Source organism: Myripristis murdjan, chromosome 16, assembly GCF_902150065.1.
Source record: "Myripristis murdjan chromosome 16, fMyrMur1.1, whole genome shotgun sequence".
NCBI classification, from domain to species: Eukaryota; Metazoa; Chordata; class Actinopteri; order Holocentriformes; family Holocentridae; genus Myripristis; species Myripristis murdjan.
In genome coordinates this window covers 8,935,001-8,951,615 of record NC_043995.1, presented here as the reverse complement: position 1 = coordinate 8,951,615, position 16,615 = coordinate 8,935,001, and the positions used below count along the sequence as shown (strand labels likewise).

At 40.2% G+C, this 16,615-nt stretch overlaps 1 protein-coding gene across 1 annotated transcript in view; it reads right to left on the bottom strand.

The window, feature by feature from the left end:
• The window catches only part of dnah5 (dynein, axonemal, heavy chain 5), a 125,059-nt gene that overhangs the window by 4,406 nt on the left and 104,038 nt on the right, over window positions 1-16,615 (bottom strand). Inside the window, exons 79-86 of the mRNA XM_030072103.1 lie at window positions 15,594-15,839; window positions 14,197-14,416; window positions 11,287-11,492; window positions 7,879-8,082; window positions 5,379-5,594; window positions 4,119-4,331; window positions 2,765-2,917; window positions 1,272-1,503 (exon numbers count right to left, since the gene is read on the bottom strand). Coding sequence (XP_029927963.1) covers window positions 1,272-1,503; window positions 2,765-2,917; window positions 4,119-4,331; window positions 5,379-5,594; window positions 7,879-8,082; window positions 11,287-11,492; window positions 14,197-14,416; window positions 15,594-15,839 — 1,690 coding nt within the window. The remainder of the gene's footprint in view (window positions 1-1,271; window positions 1,504-2,764; window positions 2,918-4,118; window positions 4,332-5,378; window positions 5,595-7,878; window positions 8,083-11,286; window positions 11,493-14,196; window positions 14,417-15,593; window positions 15,840-16,615) is intronic.

Below are 16,615 nucleotides of genomic sequence, written 5' to 3'. Positions count from 1 at the left end.
AAATGTTACATCCATCCATTCTGAGTGACTGTGTGGGATGCAAATGTTAAAAGAGAGCGGGAGAGAGCCCAAGTGGGAAGAAACTTGGGTTTTGCAAGGCTTCAACCTTGTAACCTTTTCTGTTTCTACTAATGTGCAAGTAGTTGATTATTTGTATGAAAATATGCAAATGGTAAAATTTTTAAAACACTTTTCTTCCTCAGATTTTCTTAATATATTATGAGGTCCTCCAAACCTCCAGCAGGGGGTTGTGAGATTGCCCCATTTGAATTCAGAAAGTTCTGGATGGATTAGGATGAAACATGGAGGGAAGGTTAGTGACGGGACACGGAAGAAGTGATTGACTTTTTTTTTTAACAAATGGCCTCAAGGGGGTGTGATAGTGGGTAGGGATTAGCACACATAGGGCTCCAGTTTCCAAACACATCACAAGATGTTTGCTCCCGGTTATTCACTACTGCCTGTGATCAACCTCTGCACTAGGCCAAGAGTAAAAACTACATCTGTAGTCATGTCTCTATTTTGTTCTAGAGGTGGCTTGGTCTGGATGTATTTTCAGCAGCACACATGCTACTGAAGGTGTTTCTATGATCCTCTTGCTTTTCTGTGACTAGACAGATTAGATTAACACAGTGGATGTCATATGGGAGTACACGTAGTGCAGGCGTACATGCGATTTTTTAAAAATGTTAATTTAAAAAAATATCACTCACTGCATAAATCCTAAAATAATTAGCCGATGCTATAGCAAGTTAACCCTAACTGCTGACTCAAATCAACTACTGATCACAGGTGAAGAATTTAACATGCTGACTGCTCTACTGAGTGCCGTCTTGTATTAGTAATGTTTAAAAAAAAAAATAATAATAATAATAGTCCTAGACATTGACCTTACTGCTCAATGTCTCAGTTACTGACCATTGAAAATAGAATAGTATAATAATCATAGTCAAAATGTTTTCAAAAGGTTGATATGCATGTTCTACAGTGAATCTAAATGCAAATCTGTAAGAAATTCATCATTTAATAGTTATATGTATGTTTCTGTTTATGCTATACTAATTTCTGGTTTAATATGAATACAAATGCAGACACAGATAGCTCTGAACAATGCCTGAAAAAACTCAGATACCACTAAAACACACACACACACACACACGCACACGCACACGCACACGCACACACACACACACACACACACACACACGCACACACACGCACACACGAGCGCGCGTTCACCCTCCTTCCGAGCCCACCCAGTAGTTCCTCACCATTATTCTCGGCGTACATCCTAACCACAGGCATCATCTCAAAGAGGACTTTGGGTTTTGAGTCTATGAGTTTGCAGCTGCGCCGGTCCCAGCCGGCTCCCTCCAGGTAGAGGCCATAGACGTACACTCCCTCTGTGGGGGGCTGGGTGATGTCGTCTTTCATCCATCTAGTCACCTCGTTGCAGAGCACCATACGGTCGAGTGCCCAGCCCTTGTTGGCCCGAGTGATCTCCTGTGAGGACAGTGACAAATGCACAGGTTAAAAGGTCCCATGACTTTTGAGATTCCAAGTTGATGCAATGACAAATGCTTACACAATAGAAAGACCAGGAAAAAAACTGTTTTTAACAATAAGGCATCTGTAAGACCTTCATCATACAGTTGGCAGCAAGTTTATCTGGAAATGTGTGTGGATGACATTGATTCTGGCAGAGATAACATTTTGTTTTACACAAAAAAAAATGCTGTTAGAGTTGAAAAAGAGATAATACAAACAAACAAACAATAAATAAATAACTACTGTGTGAGGCAACAATGTAATTCTTGTCTGCACAGTATTGAGCCCAAAAAGAAAAAGCAATTGGCCATGACTAATTAAAAATCAGACCCCAATAAACAAGTGAAACATGACTATTCTGTTCAGTCTTGTTTTCCAAATATTTGGTTCAGTTTCAGTGAGGTCAGATGGTGCAGTTACTTCACTGAATAGGGAGCAGGGCTTTGCTAAATCTCTTTCCTAGTTTAAGAAAAGCTTCAATATTGTGTCTCTCAGCACAGCTATCCCAGTTGAGAAACCCAAAACCATGGTTAAGCCAGGGGGCACAAACTTGGCAGGCTGTAAATTTGTGTGGGAGCATGTTGGCTATGAGAGAACCTAAGAGAGCAGCCAAACCCACCACTGAACTATTCTCTTGCTAATTAACAAAAATATATCATTATCATCATTTACCATCATATTGATTTCTTGACCCTGCAAACATACACTTAGGATTTGGAATCAAGTCTCTATCCCTGTTGGTATAAAACTAACTATGAAACAATCATGTGATGGTGGAAATCCCAAACCAGGATCACCACCAAAATCAAATCACAGAAAAATCTGTGCAATTTGGACACCATGGGATTAAAGGCCAGCACAGGCAGTCAACATATATTCATCTATATATCTAACTATATGCATCTGCATCTATCTGATATTTCATTATTATATAGCCTAGAGGTATTCATTCTCTTTGTAGTGCTCAATTGCTCTTCATAAATATACATTAGAATAAATTAGGAAACAAAGAGAAATGTGTGTGTGTGTGCCTGCATGTGTGCACATATCCTGTGTACATATATATATATATACATGTGTACGGTTATCTTTGTGTGTGTGTGTGTGTGTGTGTGTGTGTGTGTGAGTGAATATGGCTGTGTGCCTGCTCCTCTCTCTCCCAGCCATCTGGTATCCTCCCCGGTGGAGACGTACGTAGGTAGCTAGATGTGTGTACCTGTCTCATGGCTGTCAGGAAGCCCTGCGGGTTGAAGAAGCCTGTCATCCAGAAGCAGTTGGGCCGCCCTTCAAAGATCCAGGCCTGGAACTGCCGGTTCCGCTCAAGCAACTCGGTGAACCAGAACCCCAGGGTGCTGGAGGCCCACGACGCCTGCAAAAACACAGAAAAAGCACAATAACCTAAAGTAACAGAACATGAATAAAACACAATGATAAAAGACAGAAAACTTATCAAAATGGATCAGAGGAGAGGATGCCAGGATAAGTGAAAACAATGAACTGTGAATGACCGAGGCTGAATGGAGAACACAACAGAACATAATAGAGTGGATCAGAACCAGCCTGTACAGAACAGAAAACTGTACAAATCTCTGACTCCCAGCCAGGTTTTCTCCTCTCTGAGCCAGTCCAATTCAAGCACAAATTATTCTAATAATGTAATGTTTGTGAGAGCATGGCTTGAATGCCAAGAGAATGATTAAAACGCAAGATACGGGAAAGGTCGTGCTGACTCATATTTCTTTGTTGTTGGGATTTTGTTATTTGGATTTTTTTCCCCTATAACTTGGTTGGAGGAAAAGTAATCTTCATTCATCACAGAAATAGGTTTGTGCACTGTGGATAAAATTCTATGAAATAAAGTGCACAAATAAAGGAAAACAAAAAGTACAAAGCAAGACCCACAAAGCCTCTATATGGACTAAACAAAGCATTAGAGGCTGACTGATAACGATGAGTTGCAGTTTTAGCTAGAATATTCTTGATCTCATCAGGAACCGTGAAATTTCTCCATTGATTTAGTGTTGTAGCTACATATGACTGAAGCCCAGGAAAGCTAAATTATGTTATAAAATCTAGACTTGCATAGGAACAGAAAGAGCTTCAAGACATTCATTTGCCCCCTAGTTTCCCTGAAATAGCTCAATCGATCTTCATCGAAACCAACAGGAATGAATAGCTGCTGGGAGTTATCTATTCCCCATGGTCTCCACAAAGCATTCAGAGAAACTGAAGGAGAAATGTTGAATTTCTTTTTGTCCTCGGTATGACGTGAATAGTCATCAAAAATGTTCCACTGACAAAGTGCCTGATGAAAAGGGTCTACAGAGATCCAACAATACATTTTAGAGAAATGTCTTACAAATAAATATGCCCCTATGGGAATATTATAGGATGATAAAAAGTAAAATATTCAAGTTTGATATTACCCCTATAAACTCCTGTTGATTACCAAGCAATACAAAAATCCCTTAAGGTATAATTTCGCAATTAGTGGATATAACAAGGGTCAATGTATAAAATATTCCTTTTGGGACACATTGACTTCAACTTGTTATTTGTTGTTAACTGACCTTCTTCCATCGAGCAGGGATGCGTGCATCATACATGCAGTCAAGGGCATCCCGCAGGTTTTCGCTCATGATGATTGTTCCATCAATGGCCAACTTGAGGTCTGTCAAAGTGTTTCGGACCAGAACGATAACACGCTGCATCCGGTCAACCTCCTGGCGCAGGAAGATGTTCATTGGCTGGAAAGGTCCCATCTTCTGGAGACGCTCTCTCACCTGGTTGCAAAGTAGATTGGATTAAAACAGATTACCTGATGTGAAACTTGTATGATCTTTGTGAGGAAATTACAACAGATGGAGTTAGAACTGTAAGTGCATAAGCACAAGCACGCAGAGACAGAGAGACAGACGTTCATGAGCTATAATGCACCTGACAATCAGTCGAGGTCAGTAAAGACAAGCAGACACACACAAATGTAACCCTTCCCATGTAGGGTGTCAAATTTACACTACCGATGCTCTACAATCTGTTGGTTCTTACAAATTCTGAGCTAGCTGTTTGAAATACAGTTTTGAAAGTGCTGCAATAGCGTTGTTTCTTTTATTTCTTCTTTTCCTGAATAAAACATTTTAATTGTGAACATGCTTCAAGTCCACACTGAGTATTAGTATTGGGCAGAAGAGAGCAGAGGAGATGAGCTCCAAATATCTTGTATGTTCTTCTGAATATGCATTCCATGGTTCATTCATTTTTGATTCCAAATGTTGCTATGTGGACTTTATTGTAATGGCCATTGCATTGTGGGAGATGAGAAGCATAATAGTTAGCATGAGCTAACAACATCCTATAGATTTTTGTATTCTCTTATCCATATATATTCTTGCAAATAGTTTACCTTATCTAAGCTACCCTGTATCTACTGTTATATTACACTAAATGGATATCACATACTAATTTACTACTGTTATTTAGCTGGGAGCGGAGTGATGCGTGACCAGATGAGTTTTGTGTCTAACTTCAGAGAGAAAGAAAGAAAAAAACTGCAACTGAAAAATTTAAGAGCATTCACACCACTTTCAGTCTATTTCTATCTCTTTTTCTCTGTCTATCACTGTCTCAAGCAGACACATGCAAACACACACACACACACACACATACTGTATGCACAAAATCTGTCTTTTCACCCCACTAGCAACCTAAATCCCATCTCTTTCCCTGCACGACCCCACCTGTTTTGCACACTTACTGTGAACATGCAATGTTTTGTTCACCTCAAACTGTGGTACACACAGACACGCACACACACACGCACACGCACTTACTTCAAACGGTACATAGTCAGGGGGCAGTTTCTCCAGCATATCGTCTGCCAGTCTTGCCACCACGGCCTCTCTGGTCTCCCCTCCTCCCGAGGAGCTGTCTTTGGGCTGAATACTGAGGATGGTGTCCAGCACGTCCTTAGCCAGCTTGCTCTGGTAGGTGATGTCAGCATTGGGGTGAAGACCAAACACTTCTGGAGTGTCATAAGCTGGCAGACCCTGTAGAACGGGAGAAACAAAAACTTTATCACTGAACCAGAGGTTGCCTGTTGCCACTTACAATACAGTACAATACAGCTTTAATAATCCCAAGTGGGGTAATTCAACTTTGGGCACATTAAAAACACAATGCACAATTAAAAACTGTCAGACACAACATGACATAACAAGACAGTGCTATGATGTGGCTGAAAGTGCATGCACAATAGGGGAATTATTATTATTATTATTATTATTTTATATATATATATATATATATATATATATATATATATATATATATATATATATATATATATATATATGTATATATATATATATATATATATATATATATATATATATATAAAGGTTAAGCTAGAGCATGTGATTATCCTTGATTGTTTCAGGGTATTCTTGATTGTTGGTTCAGGGGAAATGGCCAAAGATGCATTTTGCAGCTGCTCAACATCACACAGCTGGTAAGAAAGAGGAATAAAGGATAATTATGTAATGTTTTGTCAGACAAAATATTTAAACAAAATGCACAAATAAAAAAAAAATAATGCAGAAATTAAACCCCTGTCTTCTTATATCTTAAATTGTATGATGGCCTGATTTGGGACTTAAATGGTTAAAACTGGGATTAGATATTACAGAAAATCATCCTAATGAACATGGGCTGGTTTAGAGAAACGTAAAAGGTTAACTGATGCTGCTGTCTGCCTAAGGTAAAGAGTTGAAACTGTGTAGTTCTAACTGGTTCAAAGACATCTTGCAGTGTGTCTTTCTGAGGGATGACAGGAAGACAGGCCATCTGTCACTGCAGTCTGGCTAATGAGGATCTGAAAGAAAGTTGGGGAATTCAGAAGAAACTGACTTTGAAATGACTGTGCGAGACTTTATTCTGTCTACGTACACAAAGTCACTCAAAAGCAAATATGCAAACAACTACAATTATACTATTTTTTGAAGATAAGCTTCACTGCATTTCAGGGAAACCTTTGACTCATCCTTTAATACATTATGAATGATGTAGCAATATGAAACTGCAAATACCTCAAATCAGTGTAAAATATAGCTGAAGCCAAAAATAATGCAATCCATAGCGTTAGACTGTTTCACAGATCAGCCTGGTGACTGACTGATCAACTGATCAACTGATCAGTTAAAGTGTGGCATGAACTGGGAACGCAATTTAAATGACAGAGGAAATAACAGACAGCTAAGTATCATTTCTTGGTGGCATCTCCACTTACTTTTATTTATTTATTTATTTATTTTAACCGAAGGCCCAAGCAAACATCTAAAAAGAAACAGACTGTTTTCTTTATGCGCCATCAGCTTGCTTACAGTCTGTTTTGGGAAATAGACCCTTGTGATTTATATCTTCACTGGGTAGTATATCCTTCAAACATCCATCACAGTGCACATTCAAATGGAGTCAAACATGAGGAGAAAGCCTGGCTAACACACAGTGAAAAATGTGAGTTGTCAGTGATGGAGAGAGAATAATAATATTGAGTGTTGGAAAGAACTACCTTTGTCTCATGCTGTAGTCATTTATTTTCTCTGAGGGATTTTTCTTTCTTTCCTGTCTGTCTATGTGTCTGTGTCTATGCATCTGTGTATTTAAATGAAATTCCAACAGAGTCCCTGTGTATGTGTGCATGTGAGTAAGTGTATTTAAGTGAGTACATTAGTGTGTGTGTGTCTATGTTCTCCAAGGCTGCGTTTGTCATTCCCTATTTAAGAGGCGGTGCAGAGGAACAAGCCTGCTGAGCCTGGCAGTCCCAAGCATCCATCATAATGAAACTAGCTTTAATGAAACTAGCTCAGGAGCTGCCCCCAGACAAACAAGTACACACACACACACACACACACACACAAAGACAAACCCACAAAAAAAAGAAAACAGGAATAAATCACCTATAATCTGCAATGAAAGGAGCCTCCATGTATTTCACACATGGGCTTTTTAATCTTTATCTGAACTAGACATGAATTGCAGTATTTTGGTGTCCTGCAGAAAGATTGAGTGTTACTACCTTTCAGTGTTTTTGATATCAGTGAAAGATGATTTAGTAGAAAACACCAGAGCAAAAGGCAACAGCACACAGGAGCCTAATTCAAAGGAGGAGAAACACATGCATTTTTTAAGAAAGATAATCCCCATTCAAGACCATTTCCTCTCTGAAACTCTGTTTGGCCACATGGCCAGTCTAACTTGTGTTTTTAAATCTGTGCCAGAGAGGCCAGATACTTGTAGTGCCACCACAGCATTCTCCAGCCAAGAATAACTCACCTGAATGTATGTGAGATACTGGTCTACACTGGAGCATTTGGGGATACTGTAGCCCTTGTAGAAGTTGAAGTCTGGTCCAAACATGTTCTCGCTGAACCACACCTTGGCAAAGGTGTTGAGGAGACGCTTGTCATAATCATCAGTAACACGGCCGCCATATTGAATTTCTCCAATCATGTAGCGTACTGTGTTCCACGACACACCCTGGGGAAATGAAAAACAACATAGGATGCAGTCAAACAATTTGAAAAACAAACACACATGTTGGCCAAAGAAGCTGATGAATGCTTCCTCACTAGATTGAAAGTTACTTCTTTAAGGATACAGGTTTTGTCCTAACAGGGCTCTGTTGACTTAATGAGTAATATGGTTGCCTTAGCACACTGAATTTTGCATGTATGTTCAGTTAATCAGGGTGATCTTGGTTAACCCAATGGGCTCGATTTCCATATAAAAGCCCAGAGCACACAACTTGATAATCCACAAAGTCTTCAATGACTTGTGGAGTAGCAGGATAACTCACTGGAGGGCTCCACCTCTGATCACAGATCCAGAGTTCCCAAGCATATCTAATTCTGTCTGATCAGGCTTTGCTCTGTAGTGAGGCTTTATTGGCTGAGGGAGCAAAACTCAATTACTACAAACCCCTGCTGTGGCAATGGCATTTCAATAACAAGCTATATTACAAGCCTGACAGTTGTCATCATCCAACAGGTCAGCCAAACAAGGATGCTACATGCCACAGACAGGGGTGAGGGGGCCAAAACATCAACACCCTCCTATATGTTTAAGATGTGAGCCTTCTAATGCCGGCCAACTCAACAACTCATGGCTGGTCTTAATTGTATTATAACTTTTAAGACTTCTGCAGAACAGGCCACTTACTTACAGGTCTTATGTCCCTTGTTAAGCACAAACATGGAAAATTGGAAAAAACAGTTAATGTCAAGCAGATAAACTTGAAGAACAGACGGGGTGTCAACCATGATACTGCTGTGCAAGTCTACTCGGCACAAGTCCCACTGTCCTCAACCTAAACCAAATGCTGCTAACAGCTGATCCAAGTTTGCTTAAAAATGGTGCTGCCATGACATCCAAGGCCACCAGAACAACCACCAACCGGTCCTCTCTCATTCTTACCTGAGGGGAGGGCGACACCTCCTGAGAAGTTTGAAAATCCTCCAGATAAGGGGAATTTTCTGTTTCCCTGTGCCATCTGCCCTAAATGACATTCACATAATACCTAAGCAAAGCACTGATAAATAGAAAAGGCAGGCTGGGGAGGCTGACAGAGCTGCCCATTCCACTCAGGTGGCTGTAGCCAGGTATCACTTAGAGCTGGGGAGACTGAGAAACCCTTCAGGAGCCTTTGTTAAGAGTCACGCTGGGCATTTGATCATAGCGGGGTGGGGTGTTCCCCTACCATTTTCAACACACTGGCATTGCTCTTGTGGAGAGACACTGAGCAGGGAGTGGTGCCATAACAGTGACAAAGAGGATGACTTCTCTTTGAGGTTGCACTCAACACACAAGCCTTACTAGTAGCCAAATGTGCGCCCAAAGAAAAATGAGAATCGGGACAAAATAAGCTCTGTGAAATGAAGGGGTAAATGATTAAAATGATCTTACAAAGCTAACTTCATCTTCATCTATCTTGTGTAAGATGACAGAATACGGCAGCTCTGGGAGGGCTGACTGAAAAAACAAGCCTGGCTGGGCAGTGGCTTATTGATGAGCTCCACACTCAGCTAGCGGGATGTTTAGATGCACCGGAGCTTTGCCCAATGATTCTTTAACAACCTGGAACACAGTGAAAGAGCTCTCTGCTCCCTCTACCCGACCCATGAGATCAGTGGAGAAAAAGCACAGAGAGCTAGCTAATCAGCCTCTAAAGTTTCTTTCTCTTGCAGAGACAATAGAGCAGGCCAGAATAGAAAAAGAACAAGCCATTTCAGCTGGTGTGTTCTAGGGTCGACACTGGTCATCCTCCTCATTGTGGTAAGAGGGCGGCAGCAGGATATTTATGACTGGGGTAGACAGGCTGGGATCAAAAGAGCCCTTGCTGCATCCTGCCTTGCTGTTATCACATTCCAACTACAGCTCTGAGGAGCAGTGGACAGGATTCAACACACTTGAAGCAGCATGCATGGGAACACTGACAGGGATAACCAGTCTGGGGCACACTGGGTAGAAGTTTTTGATGCCGCTGTCAGTGTCAGCAGTGATGGCATTTCTCAGGTGCAACACAAAAGCGGATGACAACCAATGGACTGGCTATCACGCCCCATTAACACATAGCAACACATGCAATCAGTATCTGGATGTGTTATCCTGATAAGGAAAAACACAAATTAATAGCAGGGGGTAAATCCCATGTGGTCTGGCTCACATACGTATCTGATCTCAGCCAGGTGTAAATGCATTCCGCACAGCTGAACTGTGAACTATATTTCTGTGGACAGATTAATATGAAAAATTGTACTCTGCAAATGCAGACTACACCTCTGTTTATATGGTAGAAACTGGGGAGATAAGGGACAATTTGTTTGTTTACTAGTTCACATTACATTAGTATTTAGCCATGTGGTTTTCAATCCCTGTTTCAGAAAACTGGAAGCCTGCTGGTTTTAAATCTAGCCATCTAATGAGGGACACCTGAGATGCCAGGTGAAGGTAATTCAATGCAAATTAACTTTCTGACAAGATAGACAATTAGCAGTCCTATGTTGTGAGGACTAGGCCTTAGAATCAGTGAAAAATTCACCAATTGAAATATAGACAAATATGTCCACGTTTCCTATTCATGCTATTAAATATTTCATTCATTTTTTTTCTTGTTGTGAAAGACAGGAATGGTCTGAAAGGGCTCTCATTTCTTGACATATTCACTTATTTTATGATACCAGATGCTAATTTCCTGAATTTGATACATGACTAGATATGACAGTAGACTTAAATCATAATGGGACAGCACTGAAGTCAGTGAAAGTCACATCATAGTATGTGCTGTGCATTTGATGACAAGTTGTAATTATTTTTTTGTTGACTTTCAGGAGGGCAACAATTTCATATACATCGATCTGTTTATACATTTTAAATTATGTTCACAAAATTTCCACTTTATGAGAAACTGTAGAGAATGACAGGACAAATGTGCAATGGAGAGACAATGACACGCAATGCAGGTGAGCCAGATTTGACACCACATGCTGTGCATCAGTGTTTCTACCAGTAAATTGTTTTGCTGGCATGAAAATGGCGCAGAAACCACATTTTAGACCATGACCCTCAAAGTGAATTATATAACTGAAAACGATTCAAATTGAATTTCATTTCAGGTGGCAGTTTAGAGAAGTGTTGGTTCCTCTGGTTGGAGGAATACTGGTGTGCCCGCCCCAGTTTTCCTACCTTCTTGATGTCCATATCATCAAGGTGGTTCTGAACAAACTGGACCGCGGCGTTGAAATCTGCCTGGTTGAACTCATAAGGGATGTTCCATCCCAGAGGCCCATACTTTCTCCTTTCCTGAACGGTACTGTGAAGAAATGCAACTCCATACAGCATTGGCTTCCACTGGACCATGTTACTGACATCCAAAAGGTCCTGGTTTATACCTGGTGGGGAAGAGATGGATGAACACATTAGTAAACTAACAAATAGATCCTAAGTGCTTTGGGTAGGAGTGGAAAACTGGAGAAAATTCCTTCATGTCTATGCCAAGACATTTTCATTATGTAAATGTGTACACAGAGGCTAGATTAAAGACATTAAATCCTTTAATAATAAATAAATTCCAGCTCATAAACTCAATTAAATCCCAACTTCATTTCCCAATTCAGATCAATGTAATTGCATGTCACGGTTAAGTAGGGCATTATGGAGGTCCAGCAGTAACCTGAGCTTCTATTTGCTTTAATAATAAAGCAACCAGCATGTAATTGGGACCTGCATGTATTTGTCCTGCTTTGTAGTTTGTCAAGCTGTGGTTATACAGCCTGATGCTGCACCACAGTTTTTAACATCATCTCCACCCTAGAGGCTAAAAAAAGGTGTTTCATTTACAGTTTTTTTTTTTTTACTACAAGTTTAGTGTTTGATTGTCATGTACACGCTCCCACCTCTAGTTTTGAGCATGGTAATCTTTCAAGGCAGACAACATTTTGCAAGTTAAACACCATGTGCGACAGGTCTGCAACCCTGTCCAATAAGAGAGGCTAGGAGCAAGGAAAACTTTTGGTCCAAAAAATAGGTGGCTACTTACATTTTTGCTTAATTGATCAAATTTATCAAAATTCTTCAATAATGTACAGTATTACTTCTAAAACTTCAATATGGAGTGAGTTTCATGACTACAGGTGAGATGCACATGCATACAGTGCATGCTATTGGTTTTCATGCTTTTATTACTTTTTTGCATGGTGCAAGTTGGCAATGCTCTCCAGGGAATTTTTTTTTTATCAGGCAGTGCTTTACTGCACAGTAATGAAGTTTGTGAGGCTTGAGAGGTTAGGAGGACAGTTAGGTAATTTAAAATCTCATCTGTAAGTAAAATTCACACTCTTGAAGCAAAAAACAGCCATATCCACACTGTCCATTTTGCAACGGCCATATCTGCTTATTATTTGTCTCCTGGGTTTGATTTTCCAAGGCAAGGCGGTTTGGCAGCTGACTCTGGATGCCTGAATTTTGCATCTGCATGTGAATGTACCAGAAGATGGAGATTTTTCAAATGTGTGTCGGCATTAAACCTATCACCAATTAAACTTATCAGCAATATCACCAATTGCAACATCTTCAGGTGAAATAAGTGTAGCAAAGCTAGCAGTATTTTTGAAAGTATACTGAAGAAAGGGGGAATTTTTAAAACATCATGTAGTCAGTAACTTGTGCAAGCAGTCACTTCCTAATATTTTGTTAAAAGTCTCAACTGCATGAATGAAAGGCTGAATTTTTTTTGTGTCATACCATCTAAATGGCCCATCCCAGATGGGATGTTATTGTAAGTCTTGTGTATGCTCTTCAGTCAGAATGCAATGCAATTTATTTTAATCAATGCACAAAACAAATGCACAAATTAAACAATTTGCAGAATTGTTTATTTTAATAATACAATTTAAAAAGGTGTGTGATATGGCTTATCTGAAGAACTTACACATGTGAGTTAAGTCAGCTAATTATTAATTACAGCTGAGACTCAAGAGCTGCAGATAAGCATGAGCTCAGACTCTTAATTGCCTGTCATAAAAAAGAAAGAAATATTAGGAGGTGACTGCTTATACAAACTACTGAATGAATACATTATGTTGCTGTGAAAATTCACTTTCAATTCAATTCTCTTTTGTATGTGCAGCTACAGCATGTGCAGCTACAGCATTCTGCCTTTGCAGTGCTGACCGAGTGAAAAATGTCAGTGCAAAGCTGGAATAGAATCAATCATGATAAGATTATACAAGTTTATACAAGTGTACCTTCTACCCAGTATGATCGCAGTCACCACTGTATCTAATGCAGGAATTAAACTTTATGTAGATGACCACTGTGTGATATTGTTTCAAAACTAGACTATGTATTCATTTCTAAAGATGTTTCTGTTGATATCTGTATCCTGGTTTTGCCTGTTTGATTTGAAACTCGAAGTCCCCATTATTAATACACTGAATTAAGAGGCCATGATAGTTTATCATCTTCACCGTTGATGATGTGACCCGAGGACATACACAGTCATCTGGCCTTTGATTATGTGACTGATTGAAGGTGTGCAAGTCTACAGATGAGTTGTTTACACATTTACACATCAAGAATGATAGAACAACCTATTCAGAATGCCCATTAATGTCTCATCTCCTCTCCACACAGACATGCAGAACTGATCCCCTTCTAATGATAAACAACTGATCAATAATGCTGACACATTTCACTTCATTTTAGTCACAGTTTTGTCTAGATATGGACATTACTGTGACTGAGGACAAGATGGGTCATTTTTTTTCTTCTCTCGTTACAGCCCTGTACCCAAACTCCTCACCACACAATAATATGCGAGTATTTATCCTATTTTGTTGATAAGATAAGATAAGATAAGATAAGATATTCCTTTATTAGTCCCACAGTGGGGAAATTTCCAGCATTACAGCAGCAAAGTGGATAGCAAAATATGAAGCAAATTTTCATTATAAACAGATAATAAATAGCATTATACTTTAGTTATACATTGTGTATTTTGTCCCATAGTTGAATAAGCTGTTGAATAAATTGCTAAATGAACTGTTAGCCTCAGATTAATTTGGTGTACTTGAACTGAAAAAAGATTGTCCACACCTCCATAAGTCCTCTTTAGTCCAGCCTTCAGGCCCTGTGGTGGTTCGTTGGTGAATTTGATTGACATCTGCAGCAGGGTGATGGGGAAGTGCCGGTGGGCCTCTGTGGTCATCCAAAGACGGAAGCTGTCATGGACGAAGTCTGTCTCTGTCACTGTGTCCATAAGCTCGTCCATGAAGTCCAGGCCCAGGTGGCAGTTCTGGAGCAAAGCCCAGCCACCCTGCGCAGAATTAATGATGGCAAAGATCAATAAATTCAGTGACTGCTGGATGCTGATTAAATCTCACAGTCACCACTAAAAACTGACTTTCCTACAAGCTCTGTAAAATCTTTCTCAAAAGGATAATATTGGACTAGCAAGCTAAGAGTAGTTGTGTTTACCTTCTCTGAAACATGTCCACTGGCAGACACATATGGTGTCTACAATATTTTGGGATATTTCTTGCCATGAGTTTAGTGACATCTGGCAGTCTATAATTTGGGGTGAGGAATCATACATATGAACATATTTGCAAACCGCCTCAGCTTGTCTCTCTTCAATTAGCTCCATCTTGTCTTCAATATGTGAAGAAATCAACCAGAAACATGTGGGAGGAAACACCAAGCAGCCAAGGAGACCAATTACACAGTTCTTGGAGGCTTCGCCCAGATACAGTTGTGGACATGTGCGTGTTAAGCTACAGCTGGAGTGTCTGCGGACTACACCAGTACCACAGACACCTAAAGCATAGCTACGGCAACATTTCAACATTGAACTATGAACTGGCCTCAAGGTAGTTGAACTTGCCTGACATCGAAACATGGCTGTTATACTAATTTGTGTATACACAAATTGCAGCTTTGTTTTGTGTTTTTACACTCCATGCCAGTAGAGAAACATGAAGAGGAATAGGAATAGGAATGACCGAAACTTAGAGTTCAACAACAAAGGTTGCAATCAAAGAGCAACAAAGATGGCTTAGGAAATGTGAGAATTTAGCCATTTTACTGTATATCACTCTGGAAAAATAGCAATCTGCCAGGCAATCTGCTGAAACACTGGTATGAGCACTAAATCTTCATTTATGGAGCTGTTTATTTGAGTGTGCAGTATTTTTTCCTCTGCTATACATTGGCAAACCACAAGCCAAGATGAAGTGATGATTGGAGTATTGAGATGTAAACAAAGGCAATGAACCAGAAAAGGAAAGGAGATGCTTTCCACATGGCAACACATGCAAAAGTGATACTTTAAACCAGTTGCAGAAAGTTGTGCACACAAATATGGCCGTTTGTATGTTCCTCACACAGGCAGTCAGTCAAACACTTAAAAGTCAAAACACTTCAGTGAACATACTGAATTTAACAGCTACTCTGCTGATATATCAGCCTGCAGTAACCTCATAGCACTGACTCACATTAGCCATGGTCTGTTGCAGAAGCTTGCGGGCATGAACCTCCTGTCCCTGTCCCATGGAGACGTAGCGCGTCTCAATCTTCTGCCTCTTCCCCAGCGCAATGATGGAATCGGTTGGATCTGAACCCATGGACAGGAAGCAAATGAGCGGAGTACGGGGGTCGGACTCCTCCCAGGTCTTCTCCAGGTCAAGTATCACCCCCTCAGTGTACTTCTCCCCCATCGAGTCCTTGATGTATTTACGGGCCTTAGCGGATGGAAGTTGAGTGTAAGAAAGAAGACATTGTTTGCTGCTAAACTCACAATACCAAAGCACTAGAAGGAAAATGTGTTAAATATTGTTAAGTTTAAAAAAAAAAACGAGCGAATAGAACAGAGTGAATAGCTTTAAGATTTTTTTGGGGCATTTTCTGCTTTATTTTTGACAGTGGCAGTGGAGACAGACAGGAGAGGCAGGGGGTAGAGGGGGGATGACATGCAACAAGGGACCTGAGGTCAGATTCGAACAGCAGTCGCTGTGATCGGGATTAAGCCCCGGCACATGGTGCACGCTCTTGATCGGTGAGCCACCGGTGCGCCCCCAAGCTTGGAGGATTTTTTGCAAGGTGACTCTATCTTAAGTAAACTGTTTGCAGGAGGTCAAACCAGTTGGAATGGGACGGAGAACTAATTTCAGTGACAGTATGAAATGGTAGTTTTCTCCCCGACTACACAACTAGTCTAAATTAAGATAACACTCAGAAAACAGTCACACCTGAGCATATGTCCTTCTATAAGAAAAATAAATAAATAAAATAAAAGACTGTGTGGCCATAAAAGGCATTTGAAATGCTTTGTCTAATATTCCAATAACCAAATCTTACTTCAAATGCCACAGATGCCATTTAGCTGTTAGCCTGAGTGGCAGTGTTATTATCAGTCCATCAGTGTCTTCTGCAAGATACAGCCACAAGCATTGTGATTGGTCAGAAAAAAAGCTCTCAACCAACCATAATCCTGAATTTAACCAAGTGAATGCATCTT